Source organism: Dama dama, chromosome 18 (assembly GCF_033118175.1).
Source record: "Dama dama isolate Ldn47 chromosome 18, ASM3311817v1, whole genome shotgun sequence".
Lineage (NCBI taxonomy): Eukaryota > Metazoa > Chordata > Mammalia > Artiodactyla > Cervidae > Dama > Dama dama.
In genome coordinates, this window is record NC_083698.1 from 48,699,758 (window position 1) to 48,725,509 (window position 25,752).

A 25,752-nucleotide genomic window follows, 5' to 3' on the forward strand; every position below is an offset into this window, starting at 1 on the left:
TTTTATGACTGACAGAACGGGCTCAGGGCCGCGGCGCGCGCTCACGCGCCTGCGCTGGAGGGTCCACGGCCCCAGCGCTCGCGCGTCGCGCCTGCCCGCACAGCCTTTCCCGCGCAGGCCTACGCACTCCCCAGTGCGCAGGCGCAGATGGAGCCGGTGGGCAGGCAGCCCGCCAGTGCCGTGCGGAGAGGGCCGGGTGGCATGGCGGCGGGCCCCCTACGCGCTCTAGCAGTGGCCGGTGGAGGCGAGAGTAGCGAGAGTGAGGATGACGGCTGGGAGATTGGGTATCTCGACCGGACAGCTCAGGTAGCAAAGGAGGCCTTGTCTTGGCCGCACCTGGATCGGCCTTCCCTGGCCATGAAACCTCTTACTTCCTTGCCTGTGTTTCCCTAAAATTTCTTTTTTTTTTTTCCAGCATGAATACAGGCTTTTGGACTCCAAACAGACTCGCGGTTTCCCTCTCATTTCCCTACTGTGTTTTCCATCAAATACGCCTTTTTAGGTTGTCAGTATGGCTCTTCACTTGGATTTGAACCCCTCATTACCCATTCCCTGTAAAGATCCCTTTTTAGTTATGAATTAGACACAAATTTTGTATTTTGCCTACCCCCCCCCCCGCCGCCCCGCCTCTAAAGTGATGTACCTAAAACCAATCGTTATTGTTTCCCAATGCAGTGGGAATGAAAATATGTATAACAAGAAATTTTTTTTTTTTTATTTTTGCTTTCTCAGAAATTAAAAGGACCGTTACCTGTTGAAGAAAGGCAGGAAACATTTAAGAAGGCTTTGACCACAGGCAATATTTCGTTGGTCGAGGAGCTCCTAGATTCTGGTGAGAGTCAAGGGATGGTTTCAAACCTGGCACAGTTGTTTCAATTCACAGGGATTCCGTGTTTTAAAAGATTTGAGTTGGTTTTATAATGGAAGCACAGTGAATGTTAGTCATATCAAGTGTCCTGCATATCTTACTTGACTCTGAGTTCTCTCTGCCTTATTTTTTTCTCTGATACAAATTTGGAATGCTACTGCTGATTACCTTCATCAGTTCTCCCACTTCCTTCGAAAGGTCTACCTAATCCTACCCCGCTTTGATAATCTTGACTCACTTTTCTCAACATTTATCTGTCTATAATTTTGATTGTGTGTTTCTCAAGAGTTGTTCCCAGTTATGTACATTTTAGTTATAGTCTTGGCCTGTGTTGGTTGTGTCAGTGTGTGAATGAGAACAAAGTAGGAATCTATCTGGATACCTTTTCCTGCCTAGCGCCTGTTCGGTGTGCTTCTTTGGGAAAGTCATTTAGACTTCCAGAGCATCTGTTTCTCTATAAAACTTAATTATGTCTTGGGTCCCATGACGTTTTTCTGTTTGCTAAATATTTTTTTTTAATTACCTTGACATGGAAGTGTGAATTGTTGATATTGACTGAAATTAATCAAAGGACTAATAAGCATCCTGCTTGTAAATACAAAACATTCCCACACAAAATTGTATATAGCAAAATGTTTTTCTTCTATGCTAGAGATGCATGGTTTAATGGAAAGTAAATCATTTGGGAAACAGTACAGTTCTGGGTTTGATTACTAGCCTGCCACTTGGCTCTGTAATCCTGACCAAGTTAGGAAAACTTCTAAGCTTCAATGTCCCCATATTCAAAAGCAAGATGCATTGTATCAAAGGGTTTTTATTTTTTTGGGGCAGAGGAGAGATTAAAATGAGAGAGTATATACAAGTCTTAGAACATATAGGCATTATATAAATATTAACTGTTGTAACAAGTAAAGATTGTGTGACTTTATAGACAATGGAATTTGAGTTCATAGGTAAAGAATTAAATAAAATTTGAATAATTGAAAGAGGTCTATTACTAGGATATAAACACATGCAGGAGTGTGCATAGTGTTGGATGAGATGGAATAGGCAGAAATTTCTTTTAGAAAAGAGAGCTTGTCTTGGGAGTAGTGGGACTAGATGCAGTGAAGTGAAGGAGTCTCTTGAAAGGACTTGAAAAGAGCCTTGTCAACCTTTTAAAATTTGTCTTTAATTACAAAAAATTTTAAGTTCCTTCTAAAACACCAATAACAAATAGGTATAAGTAGAAGAATACCTTTGTCCCCACTTTCACCTCTACTGTCCTCAACATGAATCAGCCACAGGTATACATGAAGAAGTCTCACTTTAACGTGTAACTCCTGTTTTAGTATCTCCTGATTTCCTCACAGAGGTCATCATTTAACACTTTAAAAAATATTTTTAATTTTTTGCCATAGTCATACATATTTCTGTACGAGTTGGAAATCTTAATAAAAAAATGAAAGCTTTTGAGTCAGCCATTTTTAGTAGTCCAAAGATACCTCTGGTTTTTGCTTTTCTGCTACGCACTAACATTTTTACTTCTCTTTAAATTATTAAGTATTTTGGACACTCAAAAATGTATGGAGACTTAACTTTTTCCTCCTGGAGATTAGCATTCTCCTTTAGTTGGTATTTTTTATTCCTATGCATGTCTTTATACTTTTACCATATGTGTATATATCCACAAACTATATAGTGTTATTTTGAATGTTTTTTTGTGAGCTATATAAAAATATCTTGTGTCAATTCTTTTAAACTTACCTTTTTGCACTTATGCTTAGAACATCATGTGTTTAATAATTTACTTTTTTGAGTTTAGAGGTGATGATTACTAAGAATTTTTATTCTAAAATGCCACATTTGCTTATCTTTATCTTCACATCTTTTCCTTTTTACTCTTGCTGTCACAGTTTGAGCAGTAATGTCAATAAGGAAAGAATAATGAGAAAACAGCATGATCTTTTCTCTGATCTTATTCATATGCTTTCAGTTGCAGCAGTTTAAAGAGAAAAATTTGTTAGAGAAGACAAGTTGGGACAGCAGTATATTGTTTATAGAATACTTAGACATTTTTCTGATGTTTTCTCCAAGGAATTATCATGTACCTTATATCAATTGAAGTTAGACAACTGGGAATTTGACAAATAATCTTTCAGCACCTTAGTGTTCCTACAGAAAAATACTGAGTCTTCACAAAATAAAGTGAGTCCTCCCTAACAAGTTTGCTTTCTTCAGTGATATGACCTTTTGCAGATGAAACACTTTATAGCCAGACTACAAAACCTGTCAAATATAAGGTATTAAGAGAAGGCTGTATTCAGTGGTTTTTCATATGCAAGTTTTCCTTCTTTGAAATAGAAAGATATTCTACTTTCTTTCTTTTCTTAAAAATTAGCAGATATTTCTTAGGTTCAAGAGAGACTTCACTATTTAAATATTGATCTCTTCATATAGCAAAGGCTTTACATAAATTTAATGGATTATGTTCACTACCTCGTTATAACTTTGTCTTTGTGTCATGTCTTCTATGCTCCTCCCCAGTCTTAGATCCAAACCTAGATTAGTTCACCAGTTTTTTTATGTGACTAAACCAATCAGTGATATTGGGGAAAATTAGATGACTTCATGGACGTGTACCATTAATGATTGATTTGAGGGTTTTAAGGGCAGCTGGGTCTCTCTCATCCTTTCTTAACAGTTATCCTCCATCTCTTCCTGTCTCACTCTGGATGGTGGCTATCTAAAACTTTATGCTACTTCTCAGGCCTGATATCTCATCTGTGCTTCTTACTCTAGCTCATTCTTTCATTCATTTGTCCAAAGCAAACTTGATAGTTATTTTCTTTTTTTTATGTCACTGTTTATTTTTAATGCCAGAAAAGTATTCCTGATGCAATTTTAATATTTTATTAAGGCATTAACTTTCATATTATGAGTTGTATCCAAGGTTTTAATATTTTTTTAATTAATTTATTTTTTAATTGAAGATAATTGCTTTATAGAATTTTGTTGTTTTTTGTCAAACCTCAACATGAATCAGCCATGGGTATACATATATCCTCTCCCTTTTGAACCCCTCTCCCATCTCTCCCCATCCCGCCCCTCTCACTTGATACAGAGACCCTTTTTGAGTTTCCTGAGCCATACGGCAAATTCCCGTTGGCTGTCTATTTTACATATGGTAATATAAGTTTCCATGTTACTCTTTTCATACATCTCACCCTCTCCTCCCTTCTCCCCATGCCTGTAAGTCTATCCTTTATGTCTGTTTCTCCATTTGTGCCCTGTAAATTAATTCCTCAGTACCATTTTTCTAGATTCTGTATATGTGTTAGAATACGATATTTATCTCTTTCTGACTTAACTTCACTCTGTATAATAGGTTCTAGGTTCATCCACTTCATTAGAACTGACTCAAATCTGTTCCTTTTTATGGCTGAGTAATATTCCTTTGTGAATATTACTACAACTTTTTTACCCATTCATCTGTCGATGGACAACTAGGTTGCTTCCATGTTCTAGGTATTGTAAATAGTGCTGCAATGAACAATGGGATACATGTGTCTTTTTCAATTTTGGTTTCCCCAGGGTATATGCCTTGGAGTGAGATTGGTTGGCCATATGGTGGCTTTATTCCTAGTTTTTTAAGGAATCTCCATACCATCTTCTGTAGTGATTGTATCACTTTACATTCCCACCAACAGTGCAAGAGCATTCCCTTTTCTCCACACCCTCTCCAGAATTTATTGTTTGTAGACTTTTTGATGATGGCCTTTCTGACCTGTGTGAGGTGATATCTCATTGTAGTTTTGATTTGCATTTCTCTAATAATTAAAAATGTTGAGCATCTTTTCATGTGTTTGTTAGCCATCTGTATGTCTTCTTTGGAGAAATGTCCATTTTAGTCTTTTTCCCACTTTTTGATTGTGTTGTTTGCTTTTCTGGCATTGAGTTGTATGAGCTGATTGTATATTTTGGAAATTAATCCTTTGTCAGTTGTTTCATTTGCTATTATTTTCTCCCATTCAAAGGGTTGTCTTTTCACCTTGCTTATAGTTTCCTTTGTTGTGCAAAAGTTTTGAAGTTTAATCAGGTCCCACTTGTTTACTTTTGTTTTTATTTCCATTACTCCAGGAGGTGAGTCATAGAGGATCTTTCTTTGATTTATGTCATTGAGTGTTCTGCCTATGTTTTCCTCTAAGAGTTTTATAGTTTCTGGTGTTACATTTAGGCCTTTAATCCATTTTTAATTTATCTTTGTGTATGGTGTTAGGAAGTATTCTAATTTTATTCTTTTACATGTAGCTGTCCAGTTTTCCCAGCACCATTTATTGAAGAGGCTGTCTTTGCCCCTTTGTATACTCTTGCCTCCTTTGTCAAAAATAAAGTACCCATAGGTGCATGGGTTTTTTTCTGGGCTTTCTATCTTGTTTCATTGGTCTGTATTTCTGTTTTGGGGCCAGTACCATACTGTCTTGATGACTGTAGCTTAATCTGATGTCAGGGACGTAGATTCCCCCAGCTCCATTTTTCTTTCTCAAGACTGCTTTGGCTGTTTGGGGTCTTTTGTGTTTCCATATGAATTGTGAAATTTTTTGTTCTAGTTCTGTGAAAAATGTCATTGGTAATTTGATAGGGATCACATTGAATCTGTAGATTGTATTTGATAGTATAGTTGTTTTCACAATATTGATTCTTACTACCCAGGAACATGGAATATCTCTCCATCTATTTATGTTGTCTTTGCTCTCTTTCAGTAGTGTCTTATAAATTTCTGTGTACAGTTCTTTTGTCTCCTTAGGTAAGTTTATTCCTAGATATTTTATTCTTTTTGTTGCAATAGTGAATGGGATTGATTCCTTAATTTCTCTTTCTGATTTTCATTGTTAGTACATAGAAATACAAGTGATTTCTGTATATTGATTATGTATCCTGCAACATTGCTAAATTCACTGATTAGCTCTAGTAATTTCTTCATATTATCCTTAGGGTTTTCTGTGTACAGTATGATGTCATCGTCAAACAGTGAGTGCTTTACTTCTTTTCTGAGCTGGATTCCTTTTATTTCTTTTTCTTCTCTGGTGGTTATAGCTAGGACTTCCAGAACTATGTTGAATAATAGGGGTGAAAGTGGATACACTTGACTTGTACCTGATCTTAGGGGGAATGCTTTCAGTTTTTCACCATTGAGAATAATGTTTGCTGTAGGCTTATCACATATGGCCTTTACTATGTTGAGGTAGGTTTCTTCTGTGCCCATATTTTGAAGAGTTTTAATCATAAATGGGTGCCAAATTTTGTCAGAGGCTTTTCCTGCATCTATTGAGATTATTATATGGTTTTTATCTTTCAGTTTGTTAATATGGTGTATCACATTGATTGATTTGCATATATTGAAGAATCCTTGCATCCCTGGAATAAACCCAACTTGATCATGGTGTATGAACTTTTTGATGTGTTGCTGAATTCTGTTTGCTAAAATTTTGTTGAGGAGTTTTGCATCTGTGTTCATCAGTGATATTGACCTGTAATTTTCTTTTTTGTGTGTTGTCTTTGTCTGGTTTTGGTATCAGGGTGATGGTGGCCTCATAGAATGAGTTTGGAAGTGTTCCTTCCTCTGTAATTTTTTGAAAGAGTTTTAGAAGGATAAGCATTAGCACTTCTCTAAGTGTTTGGTAGAATTCTCTTGTGAAGCCATCTGGTCCTGGGCTTTTGATTTTTGGAATATATTTTATCACACTTCAGTTTCAGTGCTTGTAATTGGGTTGTTCATAATTTCTATTTCTTCCTGGTTCAGTCTTGTAAGATTGAACTTTTCTAAGAATCTGTCCATTTCTTCCAGGTTATGCATTTTATTGCCTAATACTTGTTCATAATACTCTCTTATAATCCTTTTTATATATGCATTGTCTATTGTAACCTCTCCTGTTTCATTTCTAATTTTGTTGATTTGATTCTTCTCTTTTTTCTTGATGAGTCTGGCTAAAGGCTTGTCAATTTGGTTTATCTTCTCAAAGAACCAACTTTTGGCTTTATTAATCTTTACTATGTTTCTTTCATTTTTTTTTTAATTTATTTCTGCTCGGATCTTTATGATTTATTTCTTTCTACTAATTTTGGGGGTTTTTTTGTTCTTCTTTTTCCAGTTGTTTTAGGTGCAAAGTTAGGTTATCTATTCGATGTTTTTTTTGTTGTTTCTTGAGGTAGGGTTGTATTACTATAAACTTCCTTCTTAGAACTGCTTTTGCTGTATCCCACAGGTTTTGAGTTGTCATGTTTTCATTGTTGTTTGTTTCTAGAAATTTTTTTATTTCCCTTTTGATTTCTTCAGTAACCTGTTGGTTATTTAGAAATGTGCTGTTTAATCTCCATGTGTTTGTGTTCTTACAGTTTTTTTCTTGTAATTGATATCTAGTCTCATAGCATTGTGGTTGGAGAAGATGCTTGATATGATTTCAATTTTCTTAAATTTACTGAGGTTTGATTTGTGACCCAAGATGTGGTTTATCCTGGAGAATGTTCCATATGCACTTGAGAAGAAGATGTATTCTTCTGCTTTTGGATAGAATATCCTGAGATATCAATGAGATCCAGCTTATCTAATGTATCATTTAAGACTTGTGTTTCCTTATTAATTTTCTGTTTTGATGATCTGTCCATTGGTGTGAGTGGGGTGTTAAAGTCTCCTACTATTATTGTGTTACTGTCAGTTTCTCCTTTTATGTCTGTTAGTGTTTATCTTATGTATTTCGGTGCTCCTATGCTGGGTGCATGCTGCTGCTGCTGCTGCTGCTGCTAAGTCGCTTCAGTCGGGTACTTACAATTGTTATGTCTTCCTGTTGGATTGATCCCTTGATCATTGTGCAATGTCCTTCCTTATGTCTTGTAATATTCTTTATTTTAAGGTCTACTTTGTCTGATATGAGGATTGCTACTCCAGCTTTCTTTTGCTTGCCATTTGCATGGACTATATTTTTCTGTCCTCTCACTTTCAGTCTATATGTGTCTTGAGGTCTGAAGTGGGTTTCTTGTAGACAGCATATATATGGGTCTTATTTTTGTATCCATTCATCCAGTCTCTGTCTTTTGGTTGGAGCATTTAATCCATTTACATTTAAAGTCATTATTGATATATATGTTCCATTGCAATTTTCTTTAATTGTTTGGGGTTGAGTTTGTAGATCTTTTTCTTCTCTTGTTTTTCTTGACTATATAAGCCCCTTTAACATTTGTTATAAAGCTGGTTTGGTGGTACTGAATTCTGTTAAGTTTTGCTTGTCTGAAAAGCTTTTTATTTCTCGATCAGTTTTGAATGAGATCCTTGCTGGGTACAGTAATCTTGGTTGTAGATTTTTCCCTCTCAGTAGTTTAAATATATCCTGCCATTCTCTTCTGGCCTACAGAGTTTCTACAGATCAGCTGTTAAATGTATGGTGTTTCCCTTGTATGTTACTTGTTGCTTTTCCCTTGCTGCTTTTAATATTCTTTCTTTGTGTTTAGTCTCTGTTAATTTGATTAGTAAGTGTCTTGGCATGTTTCTCCTTGGGTTTATCCTGTATGGGACTTTGTGCCTCTTGAACTTGATTATTTCCTTTTCCATGTTGGGGACATTTTCAACTATAATCTCTTCAAAAATTTCCCATACCCTTTCTTTTTCTCCTCTTCTTCTGGGACTCCCATAATTCAGATGTTGGTGCATTTGATATTGTCCCGTAGGACTCTGAGCCTGTCCTCACTTCTTTTCATTGTTTTTACTTTATTCTGCTCTTCAGAAGTTATTTCCACCATTTTATCTTCCAGCTCACTGATTTGTTCTTCTGCTTTGATATTCTGCTATTCATTCCTTCTAGAGTATTTTTAATTTCAGTAATTGTGTTGTTTGTCTCTGTATGTTTATTCTTTAATTCTTCTAGGTCTTTGTTAATTGATTCTTGAATTTTCTCCATTATGTTTTCAGGGTTTTTGATCATCTTTACTATCATTATTCTGAATTCTTCTTCAGATAGTTTGCCTATTTCCTCTTCATTTATTTGGACTTATGTGTTTCTAGTTTGTTCCTTCATTTGTGTAGTATTTCTCTGTCTTTTCATTATTTTTTTAAAACCTATTGTGTTTGAGGTCTCCTTTTCCCAGGCTTCAAGGCTGAATTCTTTCTTCAATTTGGTTTCTGCCCTCCTAAGGTCGGTCCAGTGGTTTGTGTAAGTTTGTATAGGGTGAGATTTGTGCTGAGTTTTTTTGTTTGTTTGTTTTTCCTCTGATAGCCGTGGCAGAGTTAGGTGGTAATCCTGTTTGCTGATGATTGGGTTTGTATTTTTGTTTTGTTTGCTGTTTAGATGAGGTGTCCTACACAGGGTGGTTGGGTGATGCTGGCTGTTGTATTCAAATGGTTTCCTCTGTGTGAGTTCTAACTATTTGATACTCCATAGAGTTAGTTCTCTGGTAGTCTAGGGTCTTGGAGTCAGTGCTCCTACTCCAAAGACTCAGGGCTTGATCTCTGAAAAGTTCTGCTCCATGGTTTAAATTCTGTTCTTGGGCCTTCTCAAGAGTCTTTCCACCTCTTAGCTCTGCTTCTTCCTGTGTTGTTTCCAGTTATGATAGTTGTTCCAGTTAGATGGACAGAAGGCTTCTGACAGCATTAGATTCATGTTCCATCCTCTCAGCAATTCCAGCTGAAAAAATGTACCCCTTCCTCAAAAGTTTTAAGCAAAGAATCTCATAGTTATTTTCTATTTGTTTTTTTCTAACATTCCTCTTCCTCAAAGTAATTTTACATTCCACTAACCCTGCCTTTGAATTATCCTTTTGTATTCCTTCTCTTTCTCAACTGCCCTTGCTCTGACTTTTGCTTGGACTTCTAGCATCATTACCAGGTCTCCCTGCCTCCTATCCCACTCTCAGCAGAGGTACCTAAATTGTCTTTTTATAATACAGTTGTAATAATGTAAATCTCTGGATCACAAAGTACAGTCTACATTTCTTAACAGAGCTTTCATAATCAAACCCTAACCTACCTTTTTACCCTCATGTTTGGCCAGTAACCCATGGTTAAATTTTGCATTTGGAAGGAAGTTAAGAGAGTTTTAATAAGGAATATTTTTGATATTTGCCACCATAGACATGTGTGATAATATTCTAACTAAAAAGACACTTTACATCTGTGAAACTTCCCAACTGCCATAGAAAGGAAAAGGTAGCATGTAAAAACCTGTCCTAATATAGATAACATATTATATGAAAACAAGCTTCCCTGGTAGCTCAGTGGTAAAGAATTCACCCACTAATGCAGGAGATGTGGGAGATGTGGGTTCAATCTCTGGGTCAGGAATATCCCCTGGAGAAGGAAATGGCAGCCCATTCCATATTCTTGCCTGGAAAATCCCATGGACAGAGGATCCTGGAAAGCTATAGTCCATGGGGTTGCAAAGAGTCAGAAACCACTAAGCAGCTGAACAACAGATATATGAAAAATATATTTGACAGATCCAGTCTCTTGAAACATAGTGACATGGAAGTGAACTGTAGCAAAAGTGAAGTTAGCTATTTTATTATAGTTCACATATAATTATTTTCTGTTTTTCTTAAGCCATTATTAGCAAGAAACTCCCTTCCATTGTGAAGTACATGGTGTATGTCACTGTGTGCAGTACTTTTAACATATTAATGTGACGGGGATTTGTTTGCTTGTTTTGGTGAAGGAGGCTTTTAAAAGCTTGTTTTTGAATTGACAGGCATCAGTGTTGACACCAGCTTTCAGTATGGGTGGACTTCCCTAATGTATGCTGCTAGTGTTTCCAACGTGGAGCTGGTTCGGGTCCTTCTGGACAGAGGTGCTAACGCAAGCTTTGATAAGGGTAAGATGTCTTAAATATTTAAAATATGTGAGCATTTACTTTGTATACTTATCTGTTTAGAAACCAAATTATATTCTCTTTGGGGTTGTGATATATACTTTTTCCATGCTCTATTTTCATATATTCGCTTCAAAATAAAAACTTGGCTCTTAAAAAATCATAACAAGGGTAAAATGTTTGAGGTAACTGATTGTTTTTACTGTGTTTTTCTTGATCCCCAAACAACTATTATGCAAAGTGAAAAAAACTTAGAGCAGTTTTTAAAAAAATATCTTCCTGTTAGTTACAGAAACAGAAAACCAAATTAGAAACCATAGATATTTTGAAAAACCTTCTTTCCGAAGAGGTAGATTCCATTTATATTACCATTATAATTGGTTGTGTTATTAATATGTACCTTTAAAATCTGTGCTAGAGAGTTTTGGTTATTTTTACAGTAAAACACAGTGAAAGAAAACATTGAAAAACTGATAACTTAGTGGAAAATTGCTTGAAAATCAGTCTTTTGAATTTAAAACTCAATTCTGAATTATATCACTTAAAAATTGTTTCAAAGATAACTATTAAATCCATTTCTTTATTTGTTATTGAATAATTTCTACTCATTATTGCTTTGAATAAGAGTGTATGTGCAAATCTTATTTAATTATTATATTGAATATTTTTACATGTTTACAATAGACAGATTTACTTTTTAATTCAGATATAGTTTTCATGTGAGAATTTTCAAATTAACTTTGTACTGCATTTGATATTTGTAAGATTATTTCTAGTCTGTTGTCTCATTTATATATTTTATATAATTTCATGTCAGCAACAGTTTTATGTTTAATCTGTTGCTGTGGTAGGTTTTTCTTTTTATTATGTCATTTAAAATATCATTTAATGAAAGCTATACTTAAATTTTTGAAAGTGTAAAATGTTCTGCCCAAAAAATCGATCAGTAGTTTTCTTTCTTTGCTTTTTGTAAACAGAGAATACCTTACAGTTAATAAAACATATTTTGCCCAGCATGTCAACATAAATTATTTTATGTATCTCATAGGCCCACTCAGGTAGAGGGCAGACATTAGCTTCTCAACTGTAAGTTAAATCTACTAAGAGACTAAGATTATCACTGGAGTCATAGTTTATCAGTGACAGAACTGGGACCAGAATCTAGATTTCTATGTTTGGTCAATAATGAACCACAAATATAAACCATGGCTGGCATGACTTAGTTTAAGTTCCCCAGTTCTTACTTGAGAATTATTTTTTGTCTTTTAATTAGCCCTGATCTCCATTGATGCCATAGGAGCCAAGGGAAGAAGAGTTTTAGGAAATGGGATGAGCTGAGAGGGATCAAGTAGGCAAGGACTAAAAAGAAACCAATAGGTGTAGCAGTTAGGACATCTTCAGTAGGAGGGATTGGGCGTAAGCCAGAGCTCAGTGAGTTGTTAAATAAGTGAGAAGCAAAGAAGTGAAATCAGAGAATATCAATCATTGTTTTTTATCCATGTGTTCAAGGCAAATTTTAATCAACCAAAAACTGTTCAGTTCCAGGTGGTAAATCTGCACAGAGCCCATGCTCTGAACCACTTTCCTATTCTCTTGAAGAAATGAGAATAGGGAAAGGAAATTAGTAAATGAATTGTAGATATACTTTGGAAATTGTTCATCCCTCATCTCATTTTTAGATGAAGGAATACAAAACTACCTGTTAAGAACAAGAGATTTGGGAATAAGTTACAGAAGTTTAAGAATGTGATAAATATTTAGAATGTTTTGAGTGATAAAAGAAGTCAGCTAGTTACGATTTCTGATGTGTGCAGGGTTTTCCTCACTTTTCCTTTCATTATAGATAAGCAAACTGTTTTGATTACTGCATGTTCTGCTCGTGGCTCAGAGGAAAAGATCTTGAAGTGTGTAGAGCTACTACTTTCAAGAAATGCTGATCCAAATGTCGCTTGTAGGTAAGAATCTTACCGTTTGTTCAAAAATGATGAAGATATACTTTTCTTTGATTATCAGTCTTTTCTTTGTTAAACATTTGACAGCATGATTTTTTAAAAATCATAACCAATGTGTGTTTACTTGGCCATGTAACTGATGAATAAAAATAGGTCATAAGGTCATGATTCCAATTGTATAAGAATATCAAAGGACAGGTATATCATCAAAAGTAGTCTTTTATATTTTAATTTTAAAAGAATGTCCTAAGAAGTTGATGAGAGAGGAAGAAAGACAATTATTAACTGTATCACTTTCCTTTGACTTACACACTCAAAAGAATATGATAATTGAGCTATAATAGTAAAGCCTCTTAGCATTCTCTTTATAAACACTTATCAATAGAAGTCTGTTTCGGTGTGTAAAGTAGCATGGAAGCCCTTCTGTATTCTGTGGATATAATGAAAATGACAGTCTGTATATAATATGAAAAAAAGAAAAAGAGAATTTTACCTGTATTACAGACAGGAAGATAATTCTAGATCTTAAAATGGAAGTGATTCACTAGTCAGATGTACCACTTGGTTCTGGTTGCACTAAAGGTGAAGAGAAGAATGAAAATTAAGAGGAAGCTGTGGAGTTCCCTTTGTTGTTCAGTCGCTCAGTCCTGCTGGTTTCCAGCCCCATGAATTGCAGCACGCCAGGCTTCCCTATCTTTCACCATCTCCTGGAGTTTGCTCAAACTCATATCCATTGAGCCAGTGATGCCATCCAAGCATCTTATCCTCTGTTGCCCCCTTCTCCTCCTGCCTTCAATCATTCCCAGTGTCAGAGTCAGCTCTGTGCATCAGGTGGCCAAAGTATTGGAGCTTCAGCTTCAGCCTCAGTCCTTCCAATGAATATTCAGGGTTGATTTCCTTTAGGATTTACTGGTTTTATCTCCTTGCAGTTCAAGGGACTCTCAAGAGTCTTCCCCAGCACCACAGTTCGAAGGCATCAATTCTTCAGTGCTCAGCCTTCTTTATTGTCCAGCTTTCACATCCATACATGACTACTAGAAAAACCATAGCTTTGACTATATGGACCTTTGTCAGGAAGTAATGTCTCTGCTTTTTATTATGCTATGTAGGTTTGTCATTGCTTTTCTTCCAAGGAGCTAGCAAGTTTTTAATTTCATGAGTAGTCACCGTTAACAGTGATTTTGGAGCCCAAGAAAATAAAGTCTGTCACTGTTTTCATTGTTTCCCCATCTATTTGCCATGAAATGATGGGTCCAAATACCATGATTTGAATTCAGTTTTCTGAATGTTGAGTTTTAAGCCAGCTTTTTCAGTCTCCTCTTTCACCTTCATCAAGAGGCTCTTTAGTTCCTCTTCGCTTTCTGCCATAAGGGTGGTGTCATCTGCATAGCTGAGGTTATTGATATTTCTCCTGGCATTCTTGATTCTAGCTAGTGCTTCATCTGGCCCAGCATTTCACATATGTACTCTGCATGTAAGTTAAATAAGCAGGGTGACAATATATAGCCTTGATGTACTCCTTTCCCAATTTGGAACCAGTCTGTTGTTCCATGTCCAGTTCTAACTGTTGCTTCTTGACCTGCATACAGACTTCTCAGGAGGCAGGTCTGGTATTCTCACCTCTTTAAGAATCCTCTACAGTTTGTTGTGATTTGCACAGTCAAAGGCTTTAGCATATTCAGTGAAGCAGAAGTAGATGTTTTTCTGGAATTCTCTAGCTTTTCCTATGATCCAGCAGATGTTTGCAATTTGGTATCTGATTCTTCTGCCTTTTCTAAATCCAGCTTGTATATTGGGAAGTTCTTCATTCACATACTGTTGAAGCCTAGCTTGAAGGATATTGAGTATTACTTTGCTAGCATGTGAAATGAGCTTAGTTGTACAGTAGTTTGAACATTCTTTGTTATTGCGCTTCTTTGGGACTGGAATGAAAACTGACCTTTTCCAGTCCTGTGGCCATGGCAGAGTTTTCCAAATTTGCTGGCATATTGAATGCAGCTCTTTCACAGCAGCATCTTTTAGAATTTGAAATAGCTCAGCTGGAATTCCATCACCTCCACTCACTTTGTTCATAGTGCTGTTTTCTAAGGCCCACATGACTTCACACTCCAGGATGTCTGGCTCTAGGTGAGTGATAACCATTCTACCATTGTGGTTATCCAGGTCATTAAGATCTTTTTTGTATAGTTCTGTCTATTCTTGTCACCTCTTCTTAATATCTTCTGCTTCTGATAGGTCCTTAGCATTTCTGTCCTTTATTCTGCCCATCTTTACATGAAATATTCCTTTTGTATATCTAATTTTCTTGAAGAGATCTCTAGTCTTTCCCATTCTATTGTTTTCCTTTATTTCTTTGCATTGTTCACTTAAAAGGATTTCTTATCTCTCCTTGCTATTGTCCGGAACTCTGCATTCAGATTGGTATGTCTTTCCTTTTCTCCTTTGCTTTTTGCTTCTCTTCTTTTCTCAGCTATTTTTAAGGCCTCCTCAAACAACCATTTTGTCTTTTTGTATTTATTTCTCTTGGGGATGGTTTTGATCACTGCCTCCTGTACAGTGTTACAAACCTCTGTCCATAGTTGGTCTGGCACTCTTGTCTATCATATCTGATCCCTTGAATCTGTTTGTCACTTCCACTGTATAATCACTGATTTGATTTAGGTCATACCTGAATGACCTTGTGGTTTTCCCTACTTTCTTCAATTTAAGTCTGAATTGTGCAATAAGAAGTTCATGATCTGAGCCACAGTCAGCTCCCAGTCTTGTTTTTGCTGACTATATAGAGCTTCTTCCATCTTTGGCTACAAAGAATATAATCAGTCTGATTTCAGTATTGACAACTGGTGATGTCCACATGTACAGTTGTCTCTTGTGATGTTGGAAGAGGGTGTTTGCTATGACCAGGGGGTTCTCTTGCTAAAACTTTGTTAGGCATTTCCCTGCTTCATTTTGTACTCCAAGGCCAAACTTGCCTTGTTTCTCTAGGTATCTCTTGACATCCTGCTTTTGCATTCCAGATGATGAAAAGGACATCTTCTGTTTTGGGTTTTTTTTTTTTTTGGTATTAATTCTAGAAGGTCCTGTAAGTCTTCATAGGACCATTCAACTTTAGCTCTTTCAGCATTAGTGGTTGCGGCATAGACTTGAATTACTGTAATGTTGAATGGTTTGCCTTGGAATGAGCCAAGATCATTCTGTTGTTTTTGAGCTTACACCCATGTACTGCGTGTCGAACTCTTGTTGACTGCGAGGGCTACTCCATTTCTTCTCAGGGATTCTTGCCCACAGTAGTGGATATAATGATCATCTGAATTAAATTTGCCCATTCTAGTCCATTTTAGTTTACTGACTCCTAAAAGGTCGATGTTCACTCTTGCCATCTCCTGTTTGACCACTTCCAATTTATCTTGATTCATGGACCTAACGGGAGAAGGCAATGGCACCCCACTCCAGTACTCTTTTGCCTGGAAAATCCCATGGATGGAGGAGCCTGGTAGGCTGCAGTCCATGGGGTCGCTAAGAGTCAGACATGACTGAGCAACTTCACTTTCACTTTTCCTTTCATGCCTTGGAGAAGGAAATGGCAACCCACCCCAGTGTTCTTGCCTGGAGACTCCCAGGGACAGGGGAGCCTGGTGGGCTGCCGTCTGTGGGGTTGCATAGAGTCGGGCACGACTGAAGCGACTTAGCAGCAGCAGCAGCAGCATGGACCTAACATTCCAGGTTCCCATGTAGTGTTCTTTACAGCATCAGACTTGACTTTCACCATCAGACACATCCACAGCTGGGCGTTGTTTCCACTTTGGCTCAGCCTCTTCCTTCCTTCTGGAGCTTTCTCTGCTCGTCTCCAGTGGCATCTTAGACACCTTCCAACCTGGGGAGCCCACCTTTCAATGTCATATCTCTTTGCCTTTTCATAGTGTTCGTGGGGTTCTCAAGGCAAGAAGGCTACAGTGGTTTGTCACTGCCTTCTCCAGTGGACATTTTGTCAGAAATCTCCACCGTGACCAATCCGTCTTGTGTGGCCCTAAACAGCATGGCTCATAGTTTCATTGAGTTGGGCAAGGTTGTGGTTCATGTGATCATTTGGTTAGATTTCTGTGATTGTGGTTTTCATTCTGTCTGCCCTCTGATGGATGAGGATAAGAGGCTTCTGCAGGCTTCCTAGTGGGGGGCACTGGCTGTGGGAAAAACTGGATCTTGTTCTGGTAGGCAGAGCCATGCTCAGTAACTCTTTAATCCAATGTTCTGCTAATGGGTGTAGGGCTGTATTCCCTCCCTGTAGTTGAGGCCAAACCATGGTAGGGGTAATGGCAATAATGGCGATAATGGCAACCTCCTTCAAGAGGACTTTTGCCAGCACACCGGGCCTCCTAGGACTATTGTAGTCAGTATCCTGACCCTGTGGTAGGCCACCGTCAACCCACGCCTCTGCCAGAGACTCCCAAGCACACACAGACAAGTCTGGCTCAGTCTTCTTGGGTCACTGCTCCTTTCTCCTGAGTCTTGCTGTGCACAAGATTTTGTTTGTGCCCCCCAAGAGTCTGTTTCCCCAGTCTTTTGTAAGTTCTGTAATCAAATCCTGCTGACCTTCAAAGTAAGATTCCCTGGGGATACTCAGTCCTTTTGATGGATCCCCAGGTTGGGAAGTCTGTTGTTGGGCCTAGAACTTTTGCAGCAGTGTGAGAACTTTGTTCTCCAGTTTGTGAGTTGCCTGCTCGGCAGCTCTATAGTGGGGTTAATGGTGATTTCCTCCAAGAGGCTATACACCATGCCTCCCAGGACTGCTGTTGCCAGAGCCTCTGTCCCCGCGGCAGGCCACTGCTGATTCACGCCTCCACAGAAGACCCTCAAACACTCAAAGGTAGGTTTGGCTCAGTCTCTTGTGGGGGTCACCACTCCTTTTCCTCTGCCCTGGTGCACACAAGGTTTTGCTTGTGCCCTCCAAGGGTCTCTGGCGGGTATGAGGTTTGATTTTATCCCTCTGGCCATCTTGTTGTGGCTTCTCCTTTGCCCTTGGTTGGGGTATCTTTTTTTTTGGTGGGTTCCAACATTTGCCTGTCTATGGTTGTTCAGCTAGTTGCAATTTTGGTGTTCTTGCAGAAAATGAGCACTCATATATTGATGTTATTTTAATCTTAGCCATTTGCCAAATTGCTTTCTTTCACCTACTTTCTGTCATTTTGCCTTAAACTTAATTATAGAGGTCTTGCTGAATGTACTGAGGAAATTCTTTAATAGTTTAAAGTTTTTTTATTGTGTATAATTAACATAAATGTGAGAAAAATTCAGATTTTCAGTGTGCAGTTGAATCAGTTCTGAAAAATGTGTGTTCATATAACTCACATCTCAACACAGAATATTTTTGTCATCCCAGAAAGTTCCCTCATGCCCCTCCCCAGTGCTGTAGAACTTACTTCTATCACTATAAACTATTTTTTGCTATTCTGAAATGTTACATCAATGTAATTATACAGAATTTTTTCACTCAGGATAATATTTTAAAGATTCATCCAAGTTGTATGTGTCAAAAATTTGTTACTTTTTATTGCTGAGTAGTATTCCATTGTATAGAGATTCTGTATTAATAAGAGTATGACAAAGTCTTCGTGGCCTAACAAAATGTCTGACCCAATCAGGAAGAAAGTTGATTCGCTTGGAAATTGAAAGAAAATACTGAATAGTGTATTTAAAAGATTGTGAAACTGTTAGAATGCTTCAATAGGCAGAATTGACAGCATATTATGGCTTGCTCTGTGCTAAGGCAGCATGAGTGCTGACAATGTAATTCATGATTCTGTATCCCTAGCAGCTCTTGGTATTTGGCCCAAGTACCTGTAACCATCCCTTAGCTTCTCTTCCACAGTGTTCTTCATGTCACTCCTTTCTTGAACTTGCTCCAGATTCCTGTGTCTTTTCCTCTAAAGTTTCCATAAAGTTATTAAGTCCTACTTGTCCCCCTCCTTTTTTTAAGTTAAAAATTGTGGTAAAACATTTATAATATGAAATTTGCTGTTTTAACCATTTTTTATGTGTACCAGTTAGTGTTTTCTTAAAACATTTGCCCGAGGCATCCGACACTTGGGAGTCTTTTTGAGCAATGCCTGCTTTTCTGACTTGAGTTCTGAGTTAAGCTAAACAGAGATGAGCGTTTTGTCAGTTCTTCAGATAGCTATGACTGTCTGCTTCTTTGTTCTGCTGAATGCATATACGTATTGGTGTTTGTTGTTTGATTTGGGTATGTGTGCTGCACATCAATATCACTAATTGCTCTTATATAATTTTCAACATTTATTTTACTTCCTTAGCCATTCTGGTTCATTATTATGGTAAACACTTAATAATATTCAAATTTATTAGATAAATATTATTTAAAAGAGCAAGTTTTATCTGCTTTGAAGTTTTATATTCTTCCCAAACTTTGTGTGTAGACTTTCAAATCTGCTAATACATGTATTTCGGCAAAATTTTCATAGTTTCTTTTAATGTTTCTCTGTTTCATCTTGAAAATGGCTAATGAAGAAAACATCAATTTAATGTGGTAGATATCTGTCATTAAGGCATCTCTATATGCCATTTCAAGCATTATTATGAAAAGCTTCTAAATTTGGGGATGGTGCCGCAGTTCTGAAGAAGTCTCATTCATTGTCACTTTAGGTATTACCTGTGCCCTGTTCTTTTCTCTTTTGGGGTCTGTGACTATATGTATATCTGTTAGACCTTTCTCACTGTAACCTCAATGCCTGTCTTTATTTTCCATCATCTTGTTTCACCGTGCAACATTCTGGATAATAGCATCTAATCTGCCTTCTAGCTTACTGAGTCTCATTTCACTTCCTTCTAATTTATTGTTAAACTCCTCAATTTGGTTCATAATTTCAGTTAGTTTTTTATTTCTAGAAATTCTGTTTGGTTATTTTTAAAATTGACAGCATTATAAGGAAGTTATAAAGTATTATAAAGATTTTATAACTTCTTGTTCACTGAAAAAATCAAGCTCCAAATCTTTAATATGGTAAACATATAGTGTAGATGTAACAGTTATGGTATCTGAGGTTTTTGTGGGTTTGTCTCTGTTTACAATAGTTTCTTATGCTTCTCACTCATGACTAGGTGCTAGTCATTACATTTTAAAACTTGTTGGAATAATATGAGGCCTAGGATGATCCATCAGAGAGGATTTTGTATATTTCTAAAGGTGTCTGGGGCACTTATCAACCCAGGACTCATGTAATCTAAGTTCAGGAGTTGAAGCTCCCTGGAGTATTTTGGTGATGTAAGTTAAACCTAAACCTAAACACCATGTTTATTTCTGGTTCACCCTTACCCTAAATATACTTAGAGGCCCAGCAAAATGTGTCTTTATTATAATTTAGTAAATTTCCTATTTTGTTTAGGCCCAGTGCTTTGAATTGTGTTCATCGTGAAGTTTGAAGCTGCCGAAGCCGCAGCTTAATTTCCCATTGGGTTCTTCAGTTCAGTTCAGTTGAGTGGCTCAGTCATGTCTGACTCTTTGCAGCCCCATGGACTGCAGCACACCAGGCCTCCCTGTCCATTACCAACTCCCAGAGTTTACTCAAACTCATGTCCGTTGAATCAGTGATGCCATCCAACCATCTCATCCTCTGTCGTCCCCTTCTCCTTCTGCCTCCAGTCTTTCCCAGCATCAGGGTCTTTTCAAATGGTCAGCTTTTCGCATCAGGTAGCCAAAGTATTGGACTTTCAGCTTCAACATCAGTCCTTCCAATGAATATTCAGGACTAATTTCCTTTAGAATGGACTGGTTGGATCTTCTTGCAGTCCAAGGGACTCTCAAGAGCCTTCTCCAACACCACAGTTCAAAAGCATCAATTCTTTGGTGCTCAGCGTTCAGTCACATCCATTCATGACTACTGGAAAAACCATAGCTTCGACTAGACAGACTTGTTGGCAAAGTAATGTCTCGCTTTTTAATATTATGTCTAGGTTGGTCATAACATTCCTTCCAAGGAGTAAGCATCTTTTAATTTCATGGCTGCAGTCACCATCTGCAATGATTTTGGAGCCAAAAAAAAATAAAGTCTGCCACTGTTTCCACTGTTTACCCATCTATTTGCCATGAAGTGATGGGACCAGATGCCATGATCTTAGTTTTCTGAATGTTGAGCTTTAAGTCAACTTTTTCACTCTCCTCTTTCACTTTCATCAAGAGGCTCTTTAGTTTTTCTTCACTTTCTGCCATAAGGGTGGTGTCATCTGCATATCTGAGGTTATTGATATTTCTCCAGGCATTCTGCATTCCAGCTGGTGCTTCATCCAGCCCAGCATTTCTCATGATGTACTCTGCATATTAGGTAAATAAGCAGGGTGACAATACACAGCCTTGACATATTCCTTTCCCAATTTGGAACCAGTCTGTTGTTCTACGTCCGGTTCAAATTTTTGCTTCCTGACCTGCATACAAATTTCGTAGGAGGCAGGTAAGGTGGTCTGGTATTCCCTTCTTTAGAAGAATTTTCCATAGTTTGTGGTGATCCACACAGTCAAAGGCTTTGGCATAGTCAATAAAGCAGAAATAGATGTTTTTCTGGAGCTCTTGCTTTTTTGATGATCCAGCGGATGTTGGCAATTTGATCTCTGATTCCTCTGCCTTTTCTAAAACTAGCTTGAACATGGAAGTTCACGGTTCGTGTATTGTTGAAGCCTGGTTTGGAGAATTTTGAGCATTACTTTACTAGCATGTGAGAGGAATGCAATTGTGCAGTAGTTTGAGCATTCTTTGGCATTTGCTTTCTTTGGGATTGGAATGAAACTTGACCTTTTCCGGTCCTGTGGCCTTTGCTGAGTTTTCCAAATTTGCTGGCATATTGAGTGTAGCACTTTCACAGCATCATCTTTTAGGATTTGAAATTGCTCAACTGGAATTCCATCACCTCCACTAGCTTTGTTTGTAGTGATGCATCCTAAGGCCCACTTGACTTCACATTCGAGGATGTCTGGCTCTAGGTGAGTGATCACACCATTGTGATTATCTTTGTCTTGAAGATCTTTTTGTATAGTTCTTCTGTGTATTCTTGCCATCTCTTCTTAACATCTTCTGCTTCTGTTCAGTTCAGTTCAATTGCTCAGTCGTGTCCGACTCTGCGACCCCATGAATCGCAGCACACCAGGCCTCCCTGTCCATCATTAACTCCCAGAGTTTACTCAAACCCATGTCCATCGAGTCGGTGATGCCATCCAACCATCTCATCGTCTGTCGTCCCCTTCTCCTCCTGCCCCCAATCCCTCCAAGCAACAGGATCTTTTCCAATGAGTTAGGTCCATGCTATTTCTGTCCTTTGTTCTGTCCTTTTTGGTCCTTTGTGTGAAATGTTCCCTTCAGTTCGGTTCACTAGTTCAGTCGTGTCAACTCTTTCTGACCCCATGGACCGCAGCACGCCAGGCCTCCCTGTCCATCACCAGCTCCCGGAGCTTACCCAAACTCATGTCCATTGAGTCGGTGATGCCATCCAACCATCTCATCCCGTCGTCCCCTTCTCCTCCCACCTTCAGTCTTTACCAGCATCAGGGTCTTCTCCAGTGAGTCAGCTCTTTGCATCAGGTGGCCAAAGTATTGGAGTTTCAGCTTCAACACCAGTCCTTCCAATGAACACCCAGAACTGATCTCCTTTAGGATGGACTGGTTTGATCTCCTTGCAGTCCAGGGGACTCTCAAGAGTCTCCTCCAACACCACAGTTCAAAAGCATCAATTCTTTGGTGCTCAGCTTTCTTTATAGTCCAACTCTCACATCCATACATGACTACTGGAAAAACCATAGCTTTGACTAGACGGACCTTTGTTGTTAAAGTAATGTCTCTGCTTTTTAATATGCTATCTAGTTTGGTCATAACTTTCCTTCCAAGGAGCAAGCGTCTTTTAATGTCATGGCTGCAGTCACCATCTGCAGTGATTTTGGAGCCCAAAAAAAACAAAGTCAGCCACTGTTTCCACTGTTTCCCCATCTATTTGCCATGAAGTGATGGGACCAGATGCCATGATCTTAGTTTTCTGAATGTTGAGCTTTAAGTCAACTTTTTCACTCTCCTCTTTCACTTTCATCAAGAGCCTCTTTAGTTCTTCTTCATTTTCTGCCGTAAGGATGGTGTCATCTGCATATGTTCCCTTGGTATCTCTAATTTTCTTGAAGAGATCTCTAGTCTTTCCCATTGTATTGTTTTCCTCTATTTCTTTGCATTGATCACTGACGAAGTCTTTCTTGTCTCTCCTTGCTATTCTTTGGAACTCTGCATTCAAATGGGTATATCTTTCCTTTTCTCCTTTGCTTTTCATTTCTCTTCTTTTCACAGCTATTTGTAAGGCCTCCTCACACAGCCATTTTGCTTTTTTGCATTTTTTTCTTAGGAATGGTCTTGATTCCTGTCTCCTGTACAATGTCACGAACCTCTGTCCATAGTTCTTCAGGCACTCTGTCTGTCAGATCTAATCCTTTGAATCTATTTCTCACTTCCACTGTATAATTGTAAAGGATTTGATTTAGGTCATACCTGAATGGTCTAGTGGTTTTCCCTACTTTCATCAACTTAAGTCTGAATTTGGCAATAAGGAGTTCATGATCTGAGCCGCAGTCAGCTCCCGGTCTTGTTTTTGCTGACTGTATAGAGCTTCTCCATCTTTGGCTGCAAAAAATATAATCAGTCTGATTTTGATGTTGACCGTCTAGTGATGTCCATGTGTAGAGTCTTCTCTGTGTTGTTGGAAGAAGGTGTTTGCTATGACCAGTGCTTATGAACTGGCAAATGCCCTCAAGGCAAAAGCTAACTGTTAATGCTGAGTTTATTTACCTCTATGTTTTTGCCATATAGATTTTGGTTCAGTAGTTCTTTGATATCATATTAGTTCTTCAGTCTTTAAGAAATTTAAAAAAAAAACCTAGCTATTTTTAAAGCCTTCAACGTTTTGATCCAAATTTAGCCTGCAATTACTAGAAACATAAATCAGCATCTTCTTGATTTCTTAATTGTTTTTTTATTTATGTATCTTCCTTTATCAAATCTTGTTGAAATAGTATTGATTTATTATTAAATAATCAGCTCAGTGTGAGTACATATAGATCTACCTTGATCTTTTATTAGTTTTTCTTAGTTTTAAAAATTCATTTTATTTTCTATCCTGTAGGACTAATGGGAAAAAAATCTGACAACTTGAAAGCCGTTTTTAAATTAATACAAATTATGTTTTATATTTCTCTTGGATCTTGCTGCACAATACTTAGTGTACTATGTCTAGCACATATGATATTTTAATACTGATTTATTTGGAGTTTTAGAATTTGTTTCTGGGTTAGGCTTTTTAATTTTTTTTAAAATGAAACATTTATTCATTGTTTCCTGTGTAGCATGCACTGTGTTATTTGCTCTTAAATTTGTTGTTTAATGTAATCCTTACTGCTCAGTGGTAGATGGTATCCATTATTTTTATAGAACAGAAAGGTGGCAATCAAACATTTGAGCCTTTGAATGTAGCAGAGGTTTGGTAAGGAAATTTACAAGTTTGATGTGAGTAGGTTCCACCATTGGAATATATTTATATTCCCCATCTTGTTTAGGTTGAGGATTTTTTCAGCACAACCAGTTTAAACATCATGTCTTTTCTAATTGTTGCAAAACACATCTTAAATTGAGTTGTATTTGGGGATATTTTTTCCTCTTTCCCTAAATTATTGTAGGTACTTGAATATTTTTACTTGAAAAGTCCACAGATTGCAAAGGAAAATATATGAACATAAAATATTATCACTTGTAATTCAGCAGCGTAATCGCTTTTAGCTCTGAAAACAAGGTAGCCTGCAAGTAAATTAATTGGAACTTGGCGTCTGTGTTATACTATGGATTTTATTATTCCTTATTTTTTTATATCTATAATGCAGTAACAGATGATATAAATTATCAAAGTCTTAAAGGTCTGTATGGACACATAATGAAATTCTAAATACTTTTCAGTCTAGCCTTAAATTTGCAATTGATATTTTTATTGTTTGAATAATAATAAGCCTTTGAAAATGCATATAATTAACATTTCTGTTTTTAGAAATTGTATTTTCCCCCTAGTTTGCTAAAGCATTTTCTTACATTAGGGAAAAAAAAAGATATATTTTCTTTACATTCAGAAGGCAACTTTTCTAGCAGAGGAGTTTGTTACAATCACAGTGCTGTGCTTAGTCATGAGATAAGGGTTTTGTAAAATGATGTGGCATTTTCATCTCAATAGATGTTTTATTACCATTGATAAGACTGTACATATGAACCAATGTCCAAGGTTTTGACGTAATCATTTGTGTGATTGTTAACTTGTTGAATGTTATTACCAGTAGAGGAAATACTCTGGGAAAAATGTTGCTTTCTTTATCACAGTATAAATTTGGTTGTAAATGTCACTGGAGCAGTTTGGTAGATTGAGGTGTAATTTTAGATTACAATATTAACTTGTTTTCTAGTTGTAAGTAATGATGTGACTTATTTTTGCTCTGAAAGCATAGACTAGTCACAAAAATATTTTCAGAAAAAAAAATTTACCTTTTTTAGAAAACATCACCAAAAATTGTTATTTTGTGATTTTTTTTCTTTTTTCTTTTTTTATAGATTGCCTGTTAACATCCTCTACTTATTTTTTTATTTACCTGTCTTTTATTTATCTGCATTTAGGACCTGATTTTTGTTATCAGTTTCACATGCAAACAGTGACAAATATCTTAGTGTTCCTTGCATATATAAGGTATAGGATTGATATTGCTTATCCATATATGTGTAAATCTGCTTGGTCCTTTTGAAAGCACAGAATGGAGAGGATAGAGGTGAGGAAAGCTAGGTAATGAAAGCCCTTGACACTCATCTCTCAAGACACATGCACAGAAACCAAGACTTAAAAAAAAACTAGGACAGAAACCTTTCAATTTTGACTTGACTTTGTGTTATTTATGTCTAGCATGGACGGTAAATTGTGTGCTGGCTGCTAAAGCTCCCACCTGGAAGAGACCCATGTCATTTCTTCTGTTTAATTATGGTTACATAGTCATATCTAATTTCAAGGGAGTAAGGAAGTTCAGTCTTACTGTGTTCACA

At 37.3% G+C, this 25,752-nt stretch overlaps 1 protein-coding gene across 1 annotated transcript in view; it reads left to right on the plus strand.

The window, feature by feature from the left end:
* Positions 1-201: 201 nt before the first annotated feature.
* The window catches only part of ASZ1 (ankyrin repeat, SAM and basic leucine zipper domain containing 1), a 71,815-nt gene continuing 46,264 nt past the window's right edge, over positions 202-25,752 (plus strand). The window contains exons 1-4 of the mRNA XM_061165299.1: positions 202-306; positions 733-832; positions 10,582-10,704; positions 12,545-12,656. Coding sequence (XP_061021282.1) covers positions 202-306; positions 733-832; positions 10,582-10,704; positions 12,545-12,656 — 440 coding nt within the window. The remainder of the gene's footprint in view (positions 307-732; positions 833-10,581; positions 10,705-12,544; positions 12,657-25,752) is intronic.